The sequence below is a fragment of the Odontomachus brunneus genome, unplaced genomic scaffold (genome assembly GCF_010583005.1).
Source record: "Odontomachus brunneus isolate Ranch 3 - 2012 unplaced genomic scaffold, Obru_v1 Obru_scaffold_158, whole genome shotgun sequence".
In the NCBI taxonomy this organism is placed as follows: Eukaryota; Metazoa; Arthropoda; class Insecta; order Hymenoptera; family Formicidae; genus Odontomachus; species Odontomachus brunneus.
Window position 1 is genome coordinate 15,270 of NW_022639608.1, and position 19,793 is coordinate 35,062.

At 38.5% G+C, this 19,793-nt stretch overlaps 1 protein-coding gene across 10 annotated transcripts; it reads right to left on the reverse strand.

The window, feature by feature from the left end:
• Window positions 1–4,673: 4,673 nt before the first annotated feature.
• LOC116850863 (zinc finger protein 37) lies at window positions 4,674–19,602 on the reverse strand. 10 transcript variants are annotated; one of them, XM_032829643.1, is made up of 9 exons: window positions 18,148–18,383; window positions 15,329–15,527; window positions 14,594–14,779; window positions 14,091–14,398; window positions 13,339–13,901; window positions 12,671–12,976; window positions 12,023–12,136; window positions 10,560–11,367; window positions 4,674–6,434 (listed from the first exon to the last, which is right to left on the reverse strand). In XM_032829643.1, exons 2-9 carry the CDS (start codon window positions 15,417–15,419, stop codon window positions 6,354–6,356), a joined length of 2,457 nt encoding a protein of 818 aa, XP_032685534.1. In that variant the 5' UTR covers window positions 15,420–15,527; window positions 18,148–18,383; the 3' UTR covers window positions 4,674–6,353. The 10 variants fall into 10 exon arrangements, with proteins under 10 accessions (XP_032685534.1, XP_032685530.1, XP_032685528.1 ...); XM_032829639.1 differs by lacking the exons at window positions 4,674–6,434; window positions 18,148–18,383 and adding an exon at window positions 19,342–19,602 and having other exon boundaries at window positions 6,761–11,367; XM_032829637.1 differs by lacking the exons at window positions 4,674–6,434; window positions 18,148–18,383 and adding an exon at window positions 18,457–19,057 and having other exon boundaries at window positions 6,761–11,367.
• Between the last annotated feature and the right edge of the window lie 191 nt (window positions 19,603–19,793).

A 19,793-nucleotide genomic window follows, 5' to 3' on the forward strand; every position in this document is an offset into this window, starting at 1 on the left:
TGCGCAAAGGGATCTTTGATAGGAACGATATACTGTTCGGAATTTTATCTAGCGTAACTTTTCATCGAAGCGTTTTTACTGATCGTCGATGAGTCATTCGTCTTTTTCGCAAAACGACGAATTTATTAATACAGATTTCTAAAAGAAAGAAAACGATTCCAGAGAGCTCATATAGACGGATCAATTTCATAGCTGCTATAGAGATTTTTCAACATTAACCGCCACATTGCATACCAGTTTCCGTATCATTGCATACCAGTTCGTCAGTGGAATAACAGAGAGGTATGTTAATAACGAATTAACTTTACCGACCTCGAGCTCATAGACGCACGTGTGAGAGCTAACGAGCTATGCGCAACCGATTCAAATAGTGGACGTAATTCGCCGGCCGCTAAACTGCCGAACCGTCGGCCACTATAGGTGTGCGCTGCGTGTTACGAGATTAATATGAAATTAGCACTAATATGTAAATCTAATCATTTGATTACACGGGCGACTTCTCCAACGGGAACAAAATCGATTCTCGCGCGGCAACCACAAATCCGACCTCGGCAGAGCTATCGCGCTGCGCTATAACGCCGCGTCGACATAAAGTTAACTTTACACGCGTTCGCTCGCGTGCGCGATCAAATTTCTTCTCGCGTAAAATAGCGACGAGGCGGAGAGCGCGCGAGCGCAACGAGGTTATCGCGGTGTACCGTAACGCGCCTGCATAATTTTCGAGAAATAATTGACGAGCACGCATAACACGTGGAGCCGTGTACACCACTTGCAACTTCGAACCACCGACACTTTATCAAGTTCGTGATTGCTTTTATATGAAGTGTTATCAAGATTCGATTTGGGAAAAGCGGGACGTTGTCGTGAAGAACATCGTCGTCGTCGTCGCGTCAAAGGTCGAATGCGTGATTCGCGATCCTAAGAGCAAGAAAGATGGCCAAAGAACGAGCGTTTTCACGCGGATTTGTGTTAAAATTGTGGTCACGTAACGACCACTCAACGCGGAGGAGCGAGATTTGATTGGGCGAAGTACAAGGCGAAATACGTGAAGTTTGTCGAGATTAAAAGTGAAAAACTTGAGCGACAAGAGACGCTTTGCGATTAATCTCCCTTCCATGCCCCCAACACATGGAATCCCTTGCGGAAATCTTGAACGTACTCAGCCGCCGTGTTGGCATGCGCGAGTTTCGAGCCGATCGCGTGATTGCCGGAGGTAATTATTTATCACTGCTATAATCGATTGCCGCGGGCAACGCGAAGTATCACTCGGCAAAATCTGCGTCGTTGTATCGTGCCGGGATTGCGACGCGCGAGCATGGCGAGTGGAGAGAAAGAGAGAATAAGTGAGGAAGCACGGGAAGAGAGAAAAAAAAGAGGCGGGCCTTCTCGTGACTCGGCTGCCTTTTATTCGCTGGGCGGGAAGCGATTAATTATGCACTCGAAGGTGCGCAACTTCGTTATACTTGGTGACCCGAGTCCGCTTCAAAGTTGAAGTAGGTCAGTTTTCGCGATGTTGAGCACGATGTTGAAAACGCGCTGAACGGCGATCGTCTAAGCGAAACGTACGGAAACGGAAGCTTTAACGATCGGTCAAACGCATAAGACTATAAAGGGCATTACGTTGTATTCGGCTGGCGTGATATCTTCCGCCCTACCGTCGGCTATTACAATAAATTGGTGGGATATGAACGGGAAGTTTATTAATTGATTAATGTTTCGTCCTATACAAGTGCGTATTGCAAAATAAGCGAGAAAATAACGTAAATTGCCAATGTTTTATCGTGAAACGGATTTGTTTCAATCAAAGCGGTGTAAATCTGTGCACATATATAACACGCGACTGCGAATTTGTGGTTGAAATTTTTCAATTGAAATGTTTGTTCGCCTATAGAGCGAAAATGACGAAGCGTTATAATCTGTCGGCATCGGGTTACTGAAAAACCGATGAAACTTTCTGCAACATTCCGTTTATTTCCAAACTACAATCTGTTTTTCCTCATGTCAAAAATTTGATAAAATTTTGCCGTGTCTCGCTAATTAACTGTTTTTTTTCCCCTCCAACACGGCATACTTGAAGTTTAATTGATTTTCCACATTTCTTCTATTCGTGCTTGAATAATTCGTAGGGAAAACGATAAATTACTCAACACGAGTGAGTTGAGTAACGTACGTGGAATTGTGTATTCGAATTCTTCACGAAATTAACCCAGGGAAACGAATTATTTCAAAGAGAAATTTGTTATTTCGCGTATCATTTTCGTAGATTGTGAATTACATGGTAGCGTTTTATTAATCCCGTGAATAGACAAACGGTTAATTGCTGCGACGTACAGCGGCTCGGGAACTGTAACGTTCAGCATATGACATACGTTTTTTTTTATTTTTACATTTCAACATGTCATGTAAACGTCTCACTATTTCTCACCAGTGCATATGACCTCAGTCTTTCTGCGCGAGCGAAAGCAGTTATTTATTTATTTATCGGGTCCTACGTCCAGGGTCACTGCGCGATAAAACAAAGCCTCGACGATATCTTAACTCCGGATATATCCACCTTGTAATCCGATTGAATGAACGTTATAAAGTATACAGGGATGTGTATACGCTATAAAGTATGAAGATACCTATACTATGTACAGCACATAAACCCACAATAACGTCCTGTCTCTCTTCTCTCCCTTCCTCTCTCCCTTTCCCCTCCCTCTCCACATATATACGTTCTCTCTCGATTCAAATTGTCATTATGCTGCACTTCGCCCAACATTTCATCAGATTAATCGATCTAATAGTGACGGAACATTTAATTGCAATATCATTCGTATTAATCATTGTAGCAGTCATTGTATTAATCATAGTTGCAATATCCGTTGATTCAATATAGTGCTACATATTAATAATCCAGTTTTATATTAATAGAATAATTGCAAACGAATGATTATGACAAGTTGCAGTAAATTATCTATTTGGCTCTCGTCCTTCGAAGTTTCTAATTGCGACACATATACATACATCATCTAAAAGATATTACTTGATAATTTAAAGAATCGAATCGTATAATATCAGAAAGAATGATAAACATAATATCATTCAGATAGTGATTCGTTTTTTTTTAATTAAAATTCATTTTATTAAAAATGAAAGTTACTAAATAAGTACTTGCTATCGATCGCGCAACGAATCGTCAAAAAGCTTTCACGTAAAACGAATGATCCGAATATTCGTGTACGTTATCCGAGCAGAACGCGAGCTTACGTGACTTTTTTAACCTGATTTGCTCTGGCGATTAACTCGCTTCGTGTGCCTGGCTCGATAGAACGCGATTTCTACCATGTCGACGTGGAGTCCCGCTCGTCAAAGTTGGTTTTTTCACATCTCTCGGTCGATCCTTCGTGCTCATCACAACTTCATCCTGGTTATCGACCTTTATGGAGTTCTCAGATACCGAACACATCCTCGAGATGAAAATTGATCAGTGGAGGCTTTTATCACTGATTGACATCATTGACTAATATTCCATAAATTTCATTGCAAGCCGTTATCGTGCTTACACGCATATTCAAATGGTAATATTCCAAAGGAACATTTTACTTATAATATCAGAATAAAAATTTATTTATTTATTTCCTGAAATATTCCTATATAAGCAAAATATTAGATGAAATATTAGATGAAATTCTTTCCTTTTTTAAGATAATCTATATAAGATGTAAACGTATACTCTTTCTCTCTCTATATATATATCTCTCGAGCTTACTATATTTTATTGTTTAATCGTATATGTTGTATATTCGTGAAATCGACATTTATTGACATCGGCGAGTTATATCAGCCGCTGTATCTGACAGTATAATTGACATTGTCATTTTATCGCGAAACGCGAGACATCTACGTGTCATCGATCGTGAGGGTTGCGAGAAAATAAGTTTTATCGACAATGCTTGCAAACACTTATAACGATGGGACTGCTTTACCTTCAAGACAATTTGATATATTTACCTTGTATCAGGCACACAAGATGTATATGTAGTTTCTCCCGTTTTAGGACTGTTAGATGAATTGATTTACCTTACTTCATCGATAATTTCAGAGTAATATTATTCGGTAACGAAAAGGGGAACATGTGGCGTCGGACGGTCTCAGATTTCATCCAATTATCGACCGTAGACATCCGATCGACGTTCGTACTGCCGTGCTTCCAAGGTTTTACGTTACTGAACGAAGGTTCGTTAGGATAATTCAACGGCGAGATTATTTTTCATAAAAAACAGCCGCTTATCGTGTAGCGCGTACGCGATAAAGAATATTAAATAAGTTCCGATGCAAATAAAATATTAATGCAGGAATAACTCGTATTACATTTGGTATTACATTTGTAGCAATCTCGCGACTCCGTAATACACTTTATATGCCCTATCTTATAATTCCAAAACTTATAAATTAAATAACTTATAAACTACATCTACTAAAATACTGGTCACAAGTTTGAAATCATTGATAAAAATATTTATCAAGTATAATTATTTAGATAATATATCCATATAATTATTTTTAATAAATATTTTTATCATCGGTACTATATGTACATATTAATCTAATAGTAAAGTAATAATAATAATCTCTTAAATAAAAAAATTATAAAACGCCTAAGGTCTCATATCGAAAATAACAAAATATTAAAAAGAAAACGATTAAAATCGTGATTTTATTTTACAAACGAAGAAAAGGAAGGTGAACAAAATAGAATACAATAGAAAATTTATTTTCTTAATCCTACTTAATCCTACTTAATCCTATTGATGCATGATGTTATTGCACCATAAGAAAACGGTTGTGTATATATGTATTTATAATTTTATAAAAAATTTATCGTTGCGCGCGCAATACGAAAAGTAGTATATAGTAAATAGTAGTAAAAAGTAGAAAAATATATAAGAAACAATGAAAAGAAAAGTAGAAACAGTGAAAGTGAAAAATTAGTCAGCAGATAATATTATTACCGACTAATAAAAATGAATATTATTACCGACTAAGAAAAGTAATATATAGTAAATAGTAGTAAAAAGTAGAAAAATATATAAGAAACAATGAAAAGAAAAGTAGAAACAGTGAAAGTGAAAAATTAGTCAGCAGATAATATTATTACCGACTAATAAAAATGAATATTATTACCGACTAAGAAAAGTAATATATAGTAAATAGTAGTAAAAAGTAGAAAAATATATAAGAAACAATGAAAAGAAAAGTAGAAACAGTGAAAGTGAAAAATTAGTCAGCAGATAATATTATTACCGACTAATAAAAATGAATAACATGAAAGATAGAGATACATGAAGACTTTAGGTTTACATATATAAGGAAAAGATTTGGAAGGCACATGTAAAACGCAAATTACTTACTGGTAATAATAATAATAACATGTTATAACATAATATATAATGATAAAAATATTGTGATATAATAATGATAATATAATAATAATTATAATCTTACTATTGATTAACTCTCCTTAGGGGGATGCCTTAGGGGAATGCCAAAAACGGATTCTAGAAATGTCGATAATGTAGAGGTACTCGACAAAACGTCATTTCAAATAAACATGGACACGATCATGCCATTCTTTTTTTTCGAAAGTTTTTGCATATATAGATCTTAAGTAAAAATATGTGCTGCTTTGTTTGGCATGTTTAGCGAGAAATATAATTTATATTTTGTATCATTTTTTCATACACATTTTGATGCAAAAGCACTTGTAATTATGTGTATATTCCGTAAACATTACAAAAAGAAATCAATATTTTTCGCTAAAGTTTTCAAGTATGGTATCCTCTTTGAGTTAACATAGTAATATTAATCCTTTGGTTTAAGCTTTAAAAATTTATAAAAGTAACCGACTATCGTTGGTTGTGTTATTCTAACAACAACAGCCAGTAATAACAACCGTTTCAATAGGGTAATATCTTTTAACCATTTCATTGCAGAAATTTTCATTACCAATAGCCAGTATAAGCTTCACATATGAGAACATGAACGTAAGAATACATGGACATAGCGAATTGTCGCGGGGCTGAAGCCCAAGAGGTTAGGGGAATGATTGTATTTTATTGTAATGGAGTTGATGTACCAAGATGGTCACTGTTTTTGTACAGTGAAAATAGATACAAAACTCCTGTACCAACATGGCCGCGATGATGTATCCCTTCTTGCCCCTTAAGCTTCACAACCCCTTGTCTATAATCACACTTTTCGCTCCGTTCATCCTTATGTCCATGTATGAGAGAATGTGAGCTTCGGTTTAACTTCGTAGTCGTCATTCCTTGTCGCGTATTCCTCCTCTCTCTTTTCCACTTCTCGCACTACTCCTCTAGATTTGATGGTTTAGACTTTTTCGCTCCATTCTTTTTTCCTTCTGATGATTTCTTTCTTTTCATGCTTATCTGCGTAAGAATTTGAAATTGGTGATTGAAAAATCGAGTAAAGTTACTGTCAGTAAATAAAAAGTTGCGACATTTTTACTTTGACAAGTTCCGCAACGTATCCCGTATTCAATAAAAAATGTATCTTCTGATACTTATAAAAAAAAAAACAAATTTTTTCTCTATCTCTCCTATTGTACATGTTATGAAACTCATTGAGGTAAAAGTTTTGCAACTTTTTATTTACTGACTATATATAAGCACATATTGGAATTATATATGGGGAATAGGATTATATTGGAGAATTGATTATGATTATACATGACTATATAGGAGTAAAAATGTGATTTAGAAGAAAATATAGAAAAGTGCAAACATTTAGGTCTGCAACGAGATCCTTCTACAAGTCTGCAACTTTTCCTTTATTCATGTTTCATGATATAATATATTTCACGTGATAACGTAAACAAGAAAACGTTTTTTGTACAAACGCGTTATATAAAAATCACGTATAGTCAAGCATATCTTCCGGAAGGCTTACATTATGAGACCCCTCCGAAGTATTAACGACATCATCATTGTCTTTAAGAAAAAAGAGAGAAAATATGCGTAGAATTAGATGGACGAAAAGATTGAAAAAGACGAATTCGATTAGACATCGATTATTGACCCATTGTCGCTGCAGTCTGTCCATCTCGTCTAAAAATATCGTCGTAGTGTGTTTTTCGCAACCACAAAGGTCATACCGTAAGTCTTAAAATGCCTTAAAATCAATCACTTCATTTTAAGTAGTTGTATATATATTTTTAATTTCAATATTTTTTGCACTGACTATAAAGGACCTATGAATATTTAAAACGAATAAATATATACTCCAAGACTCTCGCGAAAGAGATAAGGAAATATCTCTGTTTAACTTCAGGAAACGCGATTTTAATTGAACTCCGGGCTTTTAGGATTTAATTAGATTTGGTTCTCTGTAATTTTTTTTTTTTTAATAAAGTTTATGCCGAAAAGCCAACAATTTTATAGAAAGTAAAAAATAATATACATCAAGAAATTATCGTAAATTTCGAGTGAAACTTCAACTATAATTAATATAATTAATAAATAATCGTAAAATTTTTAATTTAATGTAAATAATAACGGTTTAAAATTTGTTTTGAAAAAATTAATTAACAATATTAATAAAGTGATCAATTTTAGGATCCTGTATTTTATGCAACATCTACAATCACTTTAAATCCGATTGATATCTTATGCTCAAAAGCGGTTGAGCAGGCCGCTGCGAAAAAATGTATTCACATGTCCTCCTATGTTACGTTAAAGTACTTTCAATTAAAGAGTCACATTTATTTCATTCGTACGTAGTTCGGCATCTCTCTCCCCTCCCCCCTCCCTCATTCTCTCTGTCTCTCTTTTTTTTTCTCTCATCTCTTACTTCTGGAAGTTAGAAATATACACGATTTCGATCACGGAAATACTAGGACTCGACTTTCCGACTAGCTTCTGTTTACATTTCCCCGAGTAATTATGGATCTTGCATTTTACATAATAAAAATGGCTTATCGTGATAAAACGAAAATCTGCAGCCTTTTGTGTTGTTGTCGAAACTGAGTTGTCCTTTCTGACAAAATATCCGATATATTCCGATGACTTGAAATGTTATCCGAATACTCATGATAAGAAAAATCACTTCGATCAAATATCTTATCTAATAGATCCATGAAAACTTCTAGGGAAAGTATTTTGAAATCTCTCTCTGTAAAACCTTTCGTTACTTTTCGTGTCAGAGTACATGAAACAATAACGAATAAAAAAAATGAAGAAAGGTTAACAATCTTAGATTATAACAAGAAAAAGCTATTGAGTTCAAGTTTTGAGAATTCGGTTCAATCTTTTTTGGCCGAATTCATGTTGTTCAAGACCAACTAATTATTCATCAATCGTGATTAATCACCGTGAAAGTGTTATTTTTATAGCGGTATATAGTATATAGACATTATACTTAATATTGTTATCTGTATTACACATGTGTCCACAAGCGATATAGTAATCTTAACACATGAACTACACCATTCTAGAACATAACATGAATTTCTTATGGAAAGCTCTTTAGAATGGTATAACTTTATATGTTAAAGATATTATCTCGACTTGTATGTGTGACGTCTTTTATTGCGACTCTTAATTTTTTTTTGTTTGATAAAATAAAAAGATTTTCGTGAAGTGAAAATTTCCTCTAAATAAAAACAACAACATAAGATAAAATAAATTCACTGTGAAGAAATGATTAAGTGATGATGATGATTAATTGACCAATTAGGTCAAGTGTTTTGATTGGTCCAATATATAAATAGCAAAAATCTAATTCGATCCTCGGTATTTGAAATACTTGTGCCTGACGCTCGGCAAATTGTTCCTATTCTGTGGAGAGTAAATTAATCGAAAAAAATGGCATATTTCCTAAACTTTATCGTAATCAGAATGCAAACAGTTATATTATTCTTGGCTCGCGCATTCGAGAAGTTAATTACGTTTTAATATAATATATAATAGTTATTTGTGTAGAAATTATACTATTTATTTGCGTATTTTTCTGACACATCGTAAACTTGTCTGTCGTTAATATTAGTGGTTCATTAAACGATATTTTAAAATGTTACATCAAGTAAAGTCCGTATCAAACTATTGATTGAACAGGTCGACCCGACTGTCGACTCTTAGTGAACTAATCACATTGAGGTCGCTTCGATAATCGGTTCGGCCTGTCTAGTCGGTAGTTTGATACGGGCTTAAGGCACGAAATCTCGTGCTTTTCTGTCACGTGCGATTCTCGTCTCGACAAACACAAATTTAGCTACGCATTCCTATTACGATAGAGTTTATACGAGGAACACGGCAATTTGAAGCCAACCAATCGAGAGATTTAAATATATCAGAATATCGATGTATTTCACAGGACTTTTCTGATCCTTACTTTTACTTCCATTGCACATCTCTTTACTCTGTATGCTGTTATATGTTGTTCATTTTTTGAGCCACACACTTTTTGTTTTTCATACTGCCAGCGTCAGATTGTATCATTTAAATCTTATAATATCTGATTCCAATTATAAAAAGATATGAATTCCATCACGACATTAAAAAAATATAGCAAAATTAAAATAATAAATATAATCGGTATTTGTACTTTGTACTAAGTTACGTGTGTTACTGACTTATCATGTTCGCTATCACGGTTCATTTGGGGAACTCTCCCTATAGCTCACTCTGTATAATTTTTTTGTCATGTGTGTAAAACAAATTAGTTTGTTTATATGGACATGAAAAGAAAAATAATCGCTGTCACACATATTACGTTGGTCTCTCTCGTAAGAGATAGTACGTATAGATAGCGAACATGTTACACAACGAAGAAACGGAGAAATATCGATGTATATTATAATCTTTCTCCACAAATATAAACATTTTGCGCAGATTCCAGACGTAATCCATTTTCGGATCAACGAAAATCAACGTCGAAGTTGCGCAACGCGCAAGTCATCTAATAAACAGACGAAATTAGCGAGCATGTCCACCCGTGAATACGAAGATATAAGAGTCAGAGAGAAAATATACCGGGAGCACGAGGTTGCTACTACACTAACATTAAACGTGTACACCAGCCACCCAACTTGACGGACGCATACAGCTCCAGTTACACACATAATATGACTTTAAATTCAAACACCCGCACATATGAAACCGAATAGCTAATCCGAATCTTTCCGAGGAAACATGAACACGATCATACTTCTGAAATCTATAAAAGTCGGAGAGAAAATGTATCGGGAACACGAGGTTGCTGGACCGGGAATTAAATCCGGGATCTTTTGCTTGCCGGGCGATTGCTCTACCAATTAAGCTATCCAGGCTGTCGCTCCGATACGCTTTCTCTCTTTCTTTTATGATTCTTAATTGTCAAGATGGTATTTCTTCAGTTCGATCGCTTACATGTAATAACAACGAAGTTCGGGTTTGATATGATCTATGTCCCTCGTTGACTGTACCTCGCCCGGCCGTACTAAGCCTCGGGCACAGAATACACATGAACAACCTTGGTGATACTTTACCCGATTGTACATTGTTGTTTTTTATTTTTACCTGCATCGTTGCGTCTTCTTTGGTAGCCGAGGGCGATTGATCGGGCGATTGATCGGGCGATTGATCGGGCGATTGATCGGGCAATTGATCGGGCAACTGATCGGGCGATTGATCGGGTAATTGATTGGGTAAAAACATCCAACTAAAATCTTCATCTGATTCCTCTGACTCCAACAGCTCATCGAAATGCACTTTTTGCGGGTATAATTGCTTCCTTCTTCGTGGAGTATAATTACTTCCTTCGTCCTCTAAATCATTGACACGGCACTGTTGTTCTTGCCCATGTACACGTCTGATTAAAGCGGCGTGTAGTATTTCGGTATTGAGTGGAATTCCTTTCGGATCTGATACTTGGTGGAGATCTTGCTTTTCTGGCGCCTGTTCTTGACTTTGTGGTTTTTGCATGTTGATATTTATATGTATAGGTATCGTGCGGTCACTTATGTCGATACCAAGTAGGCGTAGCATTAGGCTATTCCTGTTGGACACATCAATAACGTCGTCCTTAATACATCTATTACTGTGATCGCTACATAATTCAAAGTCCCTATCACTCTTGAAACTGCAAACGTGACACGCGCCGAAGTCACGACTGCGTTCCTCGCGGTTACCATTGCTTCGGACGACGCCGTCACTATCGTCGTCGTCGTTGTCGTCGTCATTGTCGTCGTCGTCAGCGTGGTCAACGTCGTCGTGCTTGGCGTCGCCGTCACCGTTGACGTCGCCAGCGCGACAGTACGACCGCTTCTCCTCCTCCGTGGGGTATGCCATAGTCGTTGCAGTTGCAGGCGACTTTACCATCTCGTGGCTGCAACCACCGCGGCACTGTTCCATAAGTTACGTTCGCGTCATTTTTCTACCAACGTATGAGCGTCCGTCGTGGTACGACGTGAAGGAAAGGGTGTGTAACTAGATAAGGATACACATCCAGCAACAACAGCGCGCATATACGACTGACGTCGCGCGCATAGTCTACTACACCGAAAGCAAACAAAGCGTGCACATGGTGACTACACGATCGGCGCCTCGAGAGGACTCGATCGGCGGAGGTTTAGGCTTTGTGACGAAAAAAATTATTAAAAAATGACGCGAAAACGTAACACAAGACACAGGAGGAAGAGTGGGTAACGACGCAACGAGTCGTTGGACGCATCATCGGCGGGTTACGATCGATACTCGGAATCGTGATCGCAGCATTATATCGCCGCCTAATATATCGTTCGATAGATAGTAATGAACAGTTAACGCACAAATTCGTAACCCATCGTTATGCGTGCCGACATTAACCGAAATGGACAAACATAAAATTTCAAGAGATCTCACGGTTTAATACCACGCGACTGGTGCGCGATTTAATGGTAACCGAGAGAAACGAAAACAAGTTATGCAACCAAATATAGCACTTGACCGAACAAAGTGACAAAAGCATCACGTGCAGCAGCTGTAAATGTTATGATGCTTACCCGAGAAGAGTACTTGTCGACGGTACCACTGCAGAGGAAGAAGGTTGCACTATTGGTTGTTGCGGAGGCGGGAAAACGGGTGGCCCAGGTGGCGCACGACCTCCAACAGGGGGGCTATAAATTCAGTAATAAACGATGAATAACCGTGTAAGTTATTCGTGAGAAAGTAGGAACACATCGAATTGCTGTGAAAAGATTGAATCTTAAAGTTTGGTGTTCGCTTCTACTCCGTAGGAAAATATATGTGGAATTTGTTTAACAAAATTAAAAGTTTTGCGAATGTCATAATAAGAGCGCATACAAAGGGAAAGAATATCTCTATGTATCTGACGCTGAATTCTATTTAGAATTTTTCCAAGTATATAACGTAAGGAATTATATAATATTGCAATTCATTCGAACTATCAGTTATTCCCATGGACAAATTTCATATATTTGATTATATATCCTCGTGTAAATAATTAACCGTGACCGAGGCAATAAAACATTTTGCATCGTGTGCGATATTATTTCTATCGTTAGGGAAATATGCGAATCGAATGTTATAAAATCCCTCTCGGTTTAATTTTAATGTCATGTATTTTTAACATCGATAATATCGCGTGATGAGAGATTCAGTGTCGTTAACTCCAGAAAGTGTCAACTCACTGTAAAGGTTCTTGGATCGAGGCTCGATTTGTTGGCGGTGTCACCCGAGAAGCCGATGCCGATGTATTACTCATGCGATGCGTTTGAAGCTGATGTACGTGTAGTTCCTCTTCCGTATCACACAAAAACCCGCATTTCGTGCATTGTTTTTTAGCATGCACTCTCGATAAATGCGTCGAGAGTCTTTCGGAGCGCGCTGCTTTGTAGTCGCATAAAGAACACGAATAGGGCTTTATATGTGTGTTTAAATGCCTTTTCAAACACCAATTGTCTACCCCTGTCCATGGGCAAAACTGACAAGAAAACCTACAACATTTCAATACTGCAGTCACATTTTAAAACATGTTGACCATCGTAATTATAACAATATGGTAACAACATGCCACATGTACACACAGCGCTACAGATTGACTAAGCAATTATAATTTTTCATTACAACGTAATGAAAAATTGAATTTATACAAGTTGTTCCATTTCTACCGTATTATTTTGTAATAATAAATTCTTCGGGTAACTTGGAACAACTTTTCTTTAGTGAAAATGTCGAAGGTAATTGTTTCTTATTATCTTTTTGTCTAATGTTTTTTGTCTTATTTTGAACGTTATTCCTCTACATCAGCAGCATTAACCTCTCAGGCGACATCGTCAACAACAACCGCGACACATACCTTCGTTCGCCCGTATTCTTCGAACTACTCTTTGTATGGCTTCTGCTGTGACATCCGCTGCTTTGTCCTCTTCTACTTGTACTCGCCTCGGGCGGCGAAATAGCACTAGTGATATTCGGCATGTTTTGCATGGTCGACGCTTGATAAATTCCGGCACCGTTGCTCGTGCCAGGAGTTGGTTGCATTTGATATTCCCTGTTGCCGGTGAAAGTTTGATAACTGACATGTTGCTGTTGTTGCTGTTGTTGACTATTCACGCTGTTACTAGGCCCCGGTGCTTCGGTCGGGTCTTGCGACATTGATTTCGGCTCCGGTGGTCTTCTTATTCGCGAGACATCGTAATTGCTTTCACGATGCATACGAGTAAAATGTTTTTTCACGTGGTCAGCACGATTAAAAGGCTTGTTGCACTCGTAACAAAAAAATGGCTTCTGTTCCCGATGTATATTCTCGTGACGCACGAAAAGATCGCGTCTATCAGTACCGTATGGGCAGTATTTGCAGTTGTAACGTTTTACCGCCACGGATGTCGATGGTGTCGAAGTTGAAGGTGGTGGAGTAGTCTGCGACATTTTATAGTATTATTTTTTCACTATGTCAATTTACACTCGTAAAAAATTAGTCGAAAAATATCATGAAAATATCACATGATTGTTAAAGAATTAACGAGTTATAAGGTTAGAGCTAGAGCAAGCATGGTCTTCACGCACTAAAGTATCCATTGGGACTGAAGATGTTACGATCCCACGTACCTGATGAAGGTGCTGAGTTTGTGAGGTAGAAGGTAATTCTTGTAACAAAAAAGTTGAGGTCATGGGCAGAAGAGTTGCCGGAAGAGTTTGCGTCTCTTGTGTTCTACGAGTGGGAGGAGCAGACCGCTCAGCTCTTTCCCTCAACCTTTCTAAGTACGTCACTACGTCGTCCACTTTTAGTTCCGCATGCAAATAATCTTTACGGGGAGAATGGTGTCTTTGCCGATTGTCGTCAGCTAGAATTCGTGTCGAATGGAGTTCCATAAAATGTTCAGCAGCCTCTCGTGGGCCTCCTCCCATTATCTCACCTATATAAAAAAAAACTTGGCGATCAGTTCAACTGAGTTTTCGTAGAGCATTTTATGTTGTAGTAACAAACAATAATTATACCATAGAGTTAACGAATTATAAATGTTTTGTTTTTCGTAGCATTAGATCTCTCAGAATAGTATGATCGTAATTGTATATGATCGTTAATGTTTATGCTTCAAATTTAAACTTACCGCACTCGTAGCATCGCCACGTTGCTTTGCTAGCATGGTAAGCTGCAATTCGGCTTCCATCTGTACCCTTGAGCGGCTCCTCTTCGCACGTCCAATTTCCGTCGTCACTACCATCAGTTCCATTCCCGGTATCTTCGTCATTTTTATACGAAACTGATGTCTCGAACTCGTTTTGTACGCTTGACGCTACATCGACAAAATTGCAACAAGTCACATCAAATGAATTCAATCTGGAAAAGTCGTTTAACCGACTTACTATCTCTACACGGAATTTCATTAATTGTCGAACATGGTTAACGTTAAATAAATAATTTAAATAATAAATTCATTTTAAAGTCAGTAGTAACTTTGTTTAAATAATAAATTGCATCAAAATGTGTACGTATACGAAGCACAACTATTGCAACGGAATACAATATGTGTATATTTGAAAAAATAAATATATAAAAATGTCTAAAAACTGATTGCAATAATTTTAAAATTTAGTCCTAAACAGAATGTTAAGTATTAAATAAAATATCAAATAAAAATATTAACAAAAAAGTTATTGTGATGAACTATATAGCAAAATTGGAAAAGAGAAATATTTCTTTTTTATTTACAGCTCAGAGATAAATAATTTCACAAAAGAGCCTTCTGTCGACTTCCTACGTAGGGTAAAAGATCGTATTGTTATTTTCAAATAAATATGCTTGTAAGTAAAATTCAAGTTTCAAGTAAAATGCTTGTACATACTTCTATGATCGGGATCTTCGCCGTAAAGTTTTCTCGTAATTTCTTTGAACATATCCTCATAGCAATCCAACCTACTAATTCCACCCTCCATTTTTCAAAGTTGAAAACACGGTTACCAGCTATTCTTGAATAATAAATCTTTTCTTTTCATCAATGGGTAATCCGTCTACCTGCGTGCTTTGTGTCGTCAAGGTTTACACTGAAAAAGGAAAGTATCCCTACAATGTACCGTTTGAACGTTATTTGTTCTGCGTGAAAATTTTCCACATTTTAACATGCGTCAACATTCTTTCTCGTTTTCTCTTTAGATTTAAAAAATCTACATCAGAAATAATGTTTATTCTATAAACTATTTAGTTTACTAAAAAAAAAATGTAAACACACACACAACAATGTTTTCACCGCGATATCATAGAATTGTCATTCGTACATTTTAACTATTTCAAGTGAAAATGAGAATTTAATGGTAATTTAATAGTAAGGAAAATGATCCATTTCTTTGTGCATTCTCAGTATCAACCGCAATATATCCCCTATCAGTATCAACCGCAATATCACCCCTTGCCATAAAATGGAGTGAAAAGGGAAATGTGTTCCGAAATAAAACTGAGGAAATTGATAATTTAAGAGATCGAGGAAAATAATATATTTATATTATATCTCTTTCTCGATCTATCACGACAAAATCTTTATGATTCACACGATGAATTTGTAATACGTGATAGTTATGATCATGATAATCGTACTGTCGCACTTCAATTTCACGAAAAGAATGATAAGAAAAAGTTATACTATCAATAGTCAGTTTCGTATGCAACCACCATATACGACCATGATTTATCATCATATATATTAATATGTATATATGAAGTATGAATATGTTCATATTTCCAGAAATGTGTTTAGGGGAGAATGAATGTGCGAAAAAAATATGATACGTGAAGGGAGAAAGGGAATGTGAAACTTTATAAAGTAAGCGTTAACGACTTTTTCGAAGCTTCGCAAGATTAGACTTGAAATAGACAGAATATAAAGCAATAGCGTACTATGAAATTTTCTCAATGGTTCATTCTAACGCGACACTCACCATACATTCATATATTAGATTTTTAAACATCAAAGTGATTAATGTAAGATCAACTTGCAAATCGACTAATGTTTCAAAGAACACAACAGTATTATTTTATCTATATATACTAAAAATAATTTTTATAGATTATCTTTTTGCATCTGTGTTTACTCTAAATTTTTAAATTTTATTTTATTCTAAATTTTATTTTTTATTTTGATTTTCTTCATTCTTCATTCTTTCTTATATGCTTCATTCTAAGCTTTAAAAGTGCTTTTATGAGTAACCTTTTATTATTTGTGATAAATATCTACCTACCGATTGTCAATTGATATGATTAATTTTTATTCTAAAACGGACTTTTGTCACTTCGGCATTCTAATTGATTTTGATCGGGTAATACATGCAAGAATTTGTTGCCGCGTTCAACAGGGGTAGCGACAGCATCCGGAATGAGGAAGGAGCGAGTGTGTATTGATCGCCACGATTGCCGCTTGAGCGAAAGGGTGGGGGAGACGAGCAACCCTGCTGGTAACACCATGGCATGTGTGCGTGTACACACGACTATACGTATCAGAACGGGTGTGCACGTACATACGGAGGGGAAGCAAGAACGTGCAGTGCGTGGAAGGGGTTACCGTGAAGAATAAATCAATATTCCCCTCCGACACCGATCGAGGGCACGTTCCATACAAACGACAGATGGTGGAGCGTACAGGGTGTTTAGAGTCGGGCGATATAACTTCGTTTTTCTACCTGGATTGAGAACCTCTGTTATCGTAGAAAGAAAGATCTCGAAGGAAAGAGAGAGGGAGTAGCCAAGGAAGGCGAGCACATGGCTGGTCAAAATAAAGGCAGAGACAATCCTGAGAGAAAGGAAGACCGAGAAGAGAGAATGAGTGAAAGAGAGAAAAAGAGAGAGAAAGAGAGAGAGAAAGGATAAGAGTGATCGGTAAAGTGATTCAGAGAGAATGAGAGAGAAAGGAGAGAGAGAGAGAGAGAGAGAGAGAGAGAAGAGGGGAGAGAGAAAGAAAGAGAGCGCGCGCGAGAGAGAGAGAGAGAGAGAGAGAGCGCCCAGTGCGCCATTTAAATTCATCCGGAAATTATTGTCGGCTAACCAAGGACGCCAAGCAGATCTCCGCGTCCACGTGTGTACGTTCGTATAACCCTATACGTACACGAGACATGTTTGTATACACGTGTACACGTCGTGCGTCCAGACGAAAAATCTTCTCTCCTCATTTCGTTCTCTCGTCCTTCCTTTCGGCCGCTGCTTCACGTAATGGAGGAGAGCGAGTGAAACCATCACCGTTGCCAGCGTCAGCGTCATCGCCATCGTTACCATCGCTGTCGCCGTCGCCGTCGCCTCGCCATTGCGTACGCGTGCACACTTCGCGAAAAGGGCCACGGTGAAGACCGCAGTAACACAGCCGGTCTATCGACCACGCGCACCCGCGACATCGTCATCGTGCTCGCCATCGAATCCGATACCACGGAGTATCGCGAGCGCCCGCTCTCGAGCGCCATCGGCACACGCGCGCTCTCCCGTAGTGTACACACACTCTCTCCATCTCTCTCTTTCTTCCTCTCTCTCTATCTATCTATCTTCTTCTCTCTACCTATCGCACACATCGAATACGAACCAACACATCGTCGAGGACGTCGCACATACACCGCATACTCTGCGCGTCTCGATAGGTATTCACACGGCCTATTCGCGATATACACAATACTGCCGCGAAGGCCTCACCTCTCGCTCTTGTTCGCGCCGATCATCACACCGGCGTTACGCGTCTTTTCCCTCTGCTTCTTTCGCTTCCATTCGATCCACCCGCTTGCTCCTTTTCCACCCTATTTCGCGAAATAACTATTTTGTCACGGATGTTACACGGGAAGAACGTGACGCACATCTGGCGAGAGATACGTTTACGACAAGATACCGAGAAAGACTGCACGTAGTAGAGGCGCACCAGGGTAGGCAGCACAACAGTGGGAACCAAAGGGATGCTTCGAGCGAAGGAATGGGAAGATCCGTGGGGATGAGAGTAAAATTACTTACATTTTCACGTTGAGCGCGAAGACGTCGCAGACCAAGTATGAAAATCGTTGCTCGAGAAAACGTTATGCTGGTTCGGTTGCAGGTTGTTTCCTCGACGGCAGTCGGGTGGCAAGTGGGTGGGCAGGCGGGGTGGCAGGCGGACAGAAGTGGGTGGCTGTGCTGGGTTGGGAGCAGAGGCGTGTGGGTGGTGGGAGTGGGGTGAGGGAACCCAATACCACCCTCCTCGCCCATTCAATCCTGCAGTATTAGGGGGAGCAGTCGAGCCTGTTCCCTCCTCCTCCCTCCTTTCCCCCCTTTACCCCACCACACATACAATGTCAGTGACGATGGGTCTGCTTGCGGTGTGGATGCAACACACTCTACCTTACATATACGAACACACTAATACACATATCTTCGTCAAGCCTGGCACTTCCCTGCCTCCCTGTGCCAGGTTTGTCTGTAGGTTTGTGTCCAACGCAGCCCAAGCTAGAGCTTGGAGGGCGCATTGGGCGGGGGGGGAAGGGGATAGTGGGGGAACACTCTGGGAAGACCTTCTAGATCCCTTTTTGGGGGAGCTCTCAACGGAAAGGTCTAGAAATTCAGGCCTGCTTGCCTGAGGAAGGCCAGGGAGAGTACCTTTCGTCACGGCATTGTTGCTTCTTTATTCTCAGTATACGTGAACGCGAATTTTGCAGGTCAAAAGGACTACACTCACATTTTAAGACAGCAAATTTGTCGTAGAATGAAAATGGTTGTCGGTGAAAAATTCATTCTTTTCTCGTCTCGTCTACTATATTTCCGTCTACTATATCTCCATATTTCACTCCAATGTGCGATTTGCGAAATATCACTGCTTCCTCAATCCAATCTACTTACCGTTATCAATACGATTTATCAACTTACCATTCCTAATACCGGCGTTCGTTATTGATCAGACGTTAAGCTTGAATTGTAGGGAAGATGATATTGCTAATCGATTCTTTCGTCGTGCTCACGTGGCGAGTACAAGCGGAAACGACTTAATCGCTGCGGTGTGTTCTTGTAACATTTTCGCACACAACCCCGGCTAAATTATGAGACTGTAACGCGTCACACGTGTGACGTGTACGCACTTTCTCCCGTTATATCAGTCCTGATTAGGGATCATAAAGTATTACGAAAACGTCGAAGCAAGATGATGCTAACTGGGAAGTATCGTGCAAGCCTTTTATAGCTACCATCAGACGGCCGCCACGGCCGATAAGCAAGCAAATGGTCGGACCGACTGTTTCCATTCGAGCCGAGTCCGGGTTCTAGTCGGCATTCTCGATGGATTCCCTACCGAGTAGAGGGCCTTCAACGGCACCCGCTGGCAA

Coding starts and splice junctions, on each gene's coding strand:
- LOC116850863 (XM_032829639.1), bottom strand. CDS start 15,419: ATGGAGGGTGGAATTAGTAGGTTGGATTGCTATGAGGATATGTTCAAA. Junction 12,977..13,338: donor AAGAATACGGGCGAACGAAG/GTATGTGTCGCG, acceptor GAAATGTTGTAG/GTTTTCTTGTCAGTTTTGCC. Junction 11,368..12,022: donor TCGACAAGTACTCTTCTCGG/GTAAGCATCATA, acceptor CGGTGGTTGCAG/CCACGAGATGGTAAAGTCGC.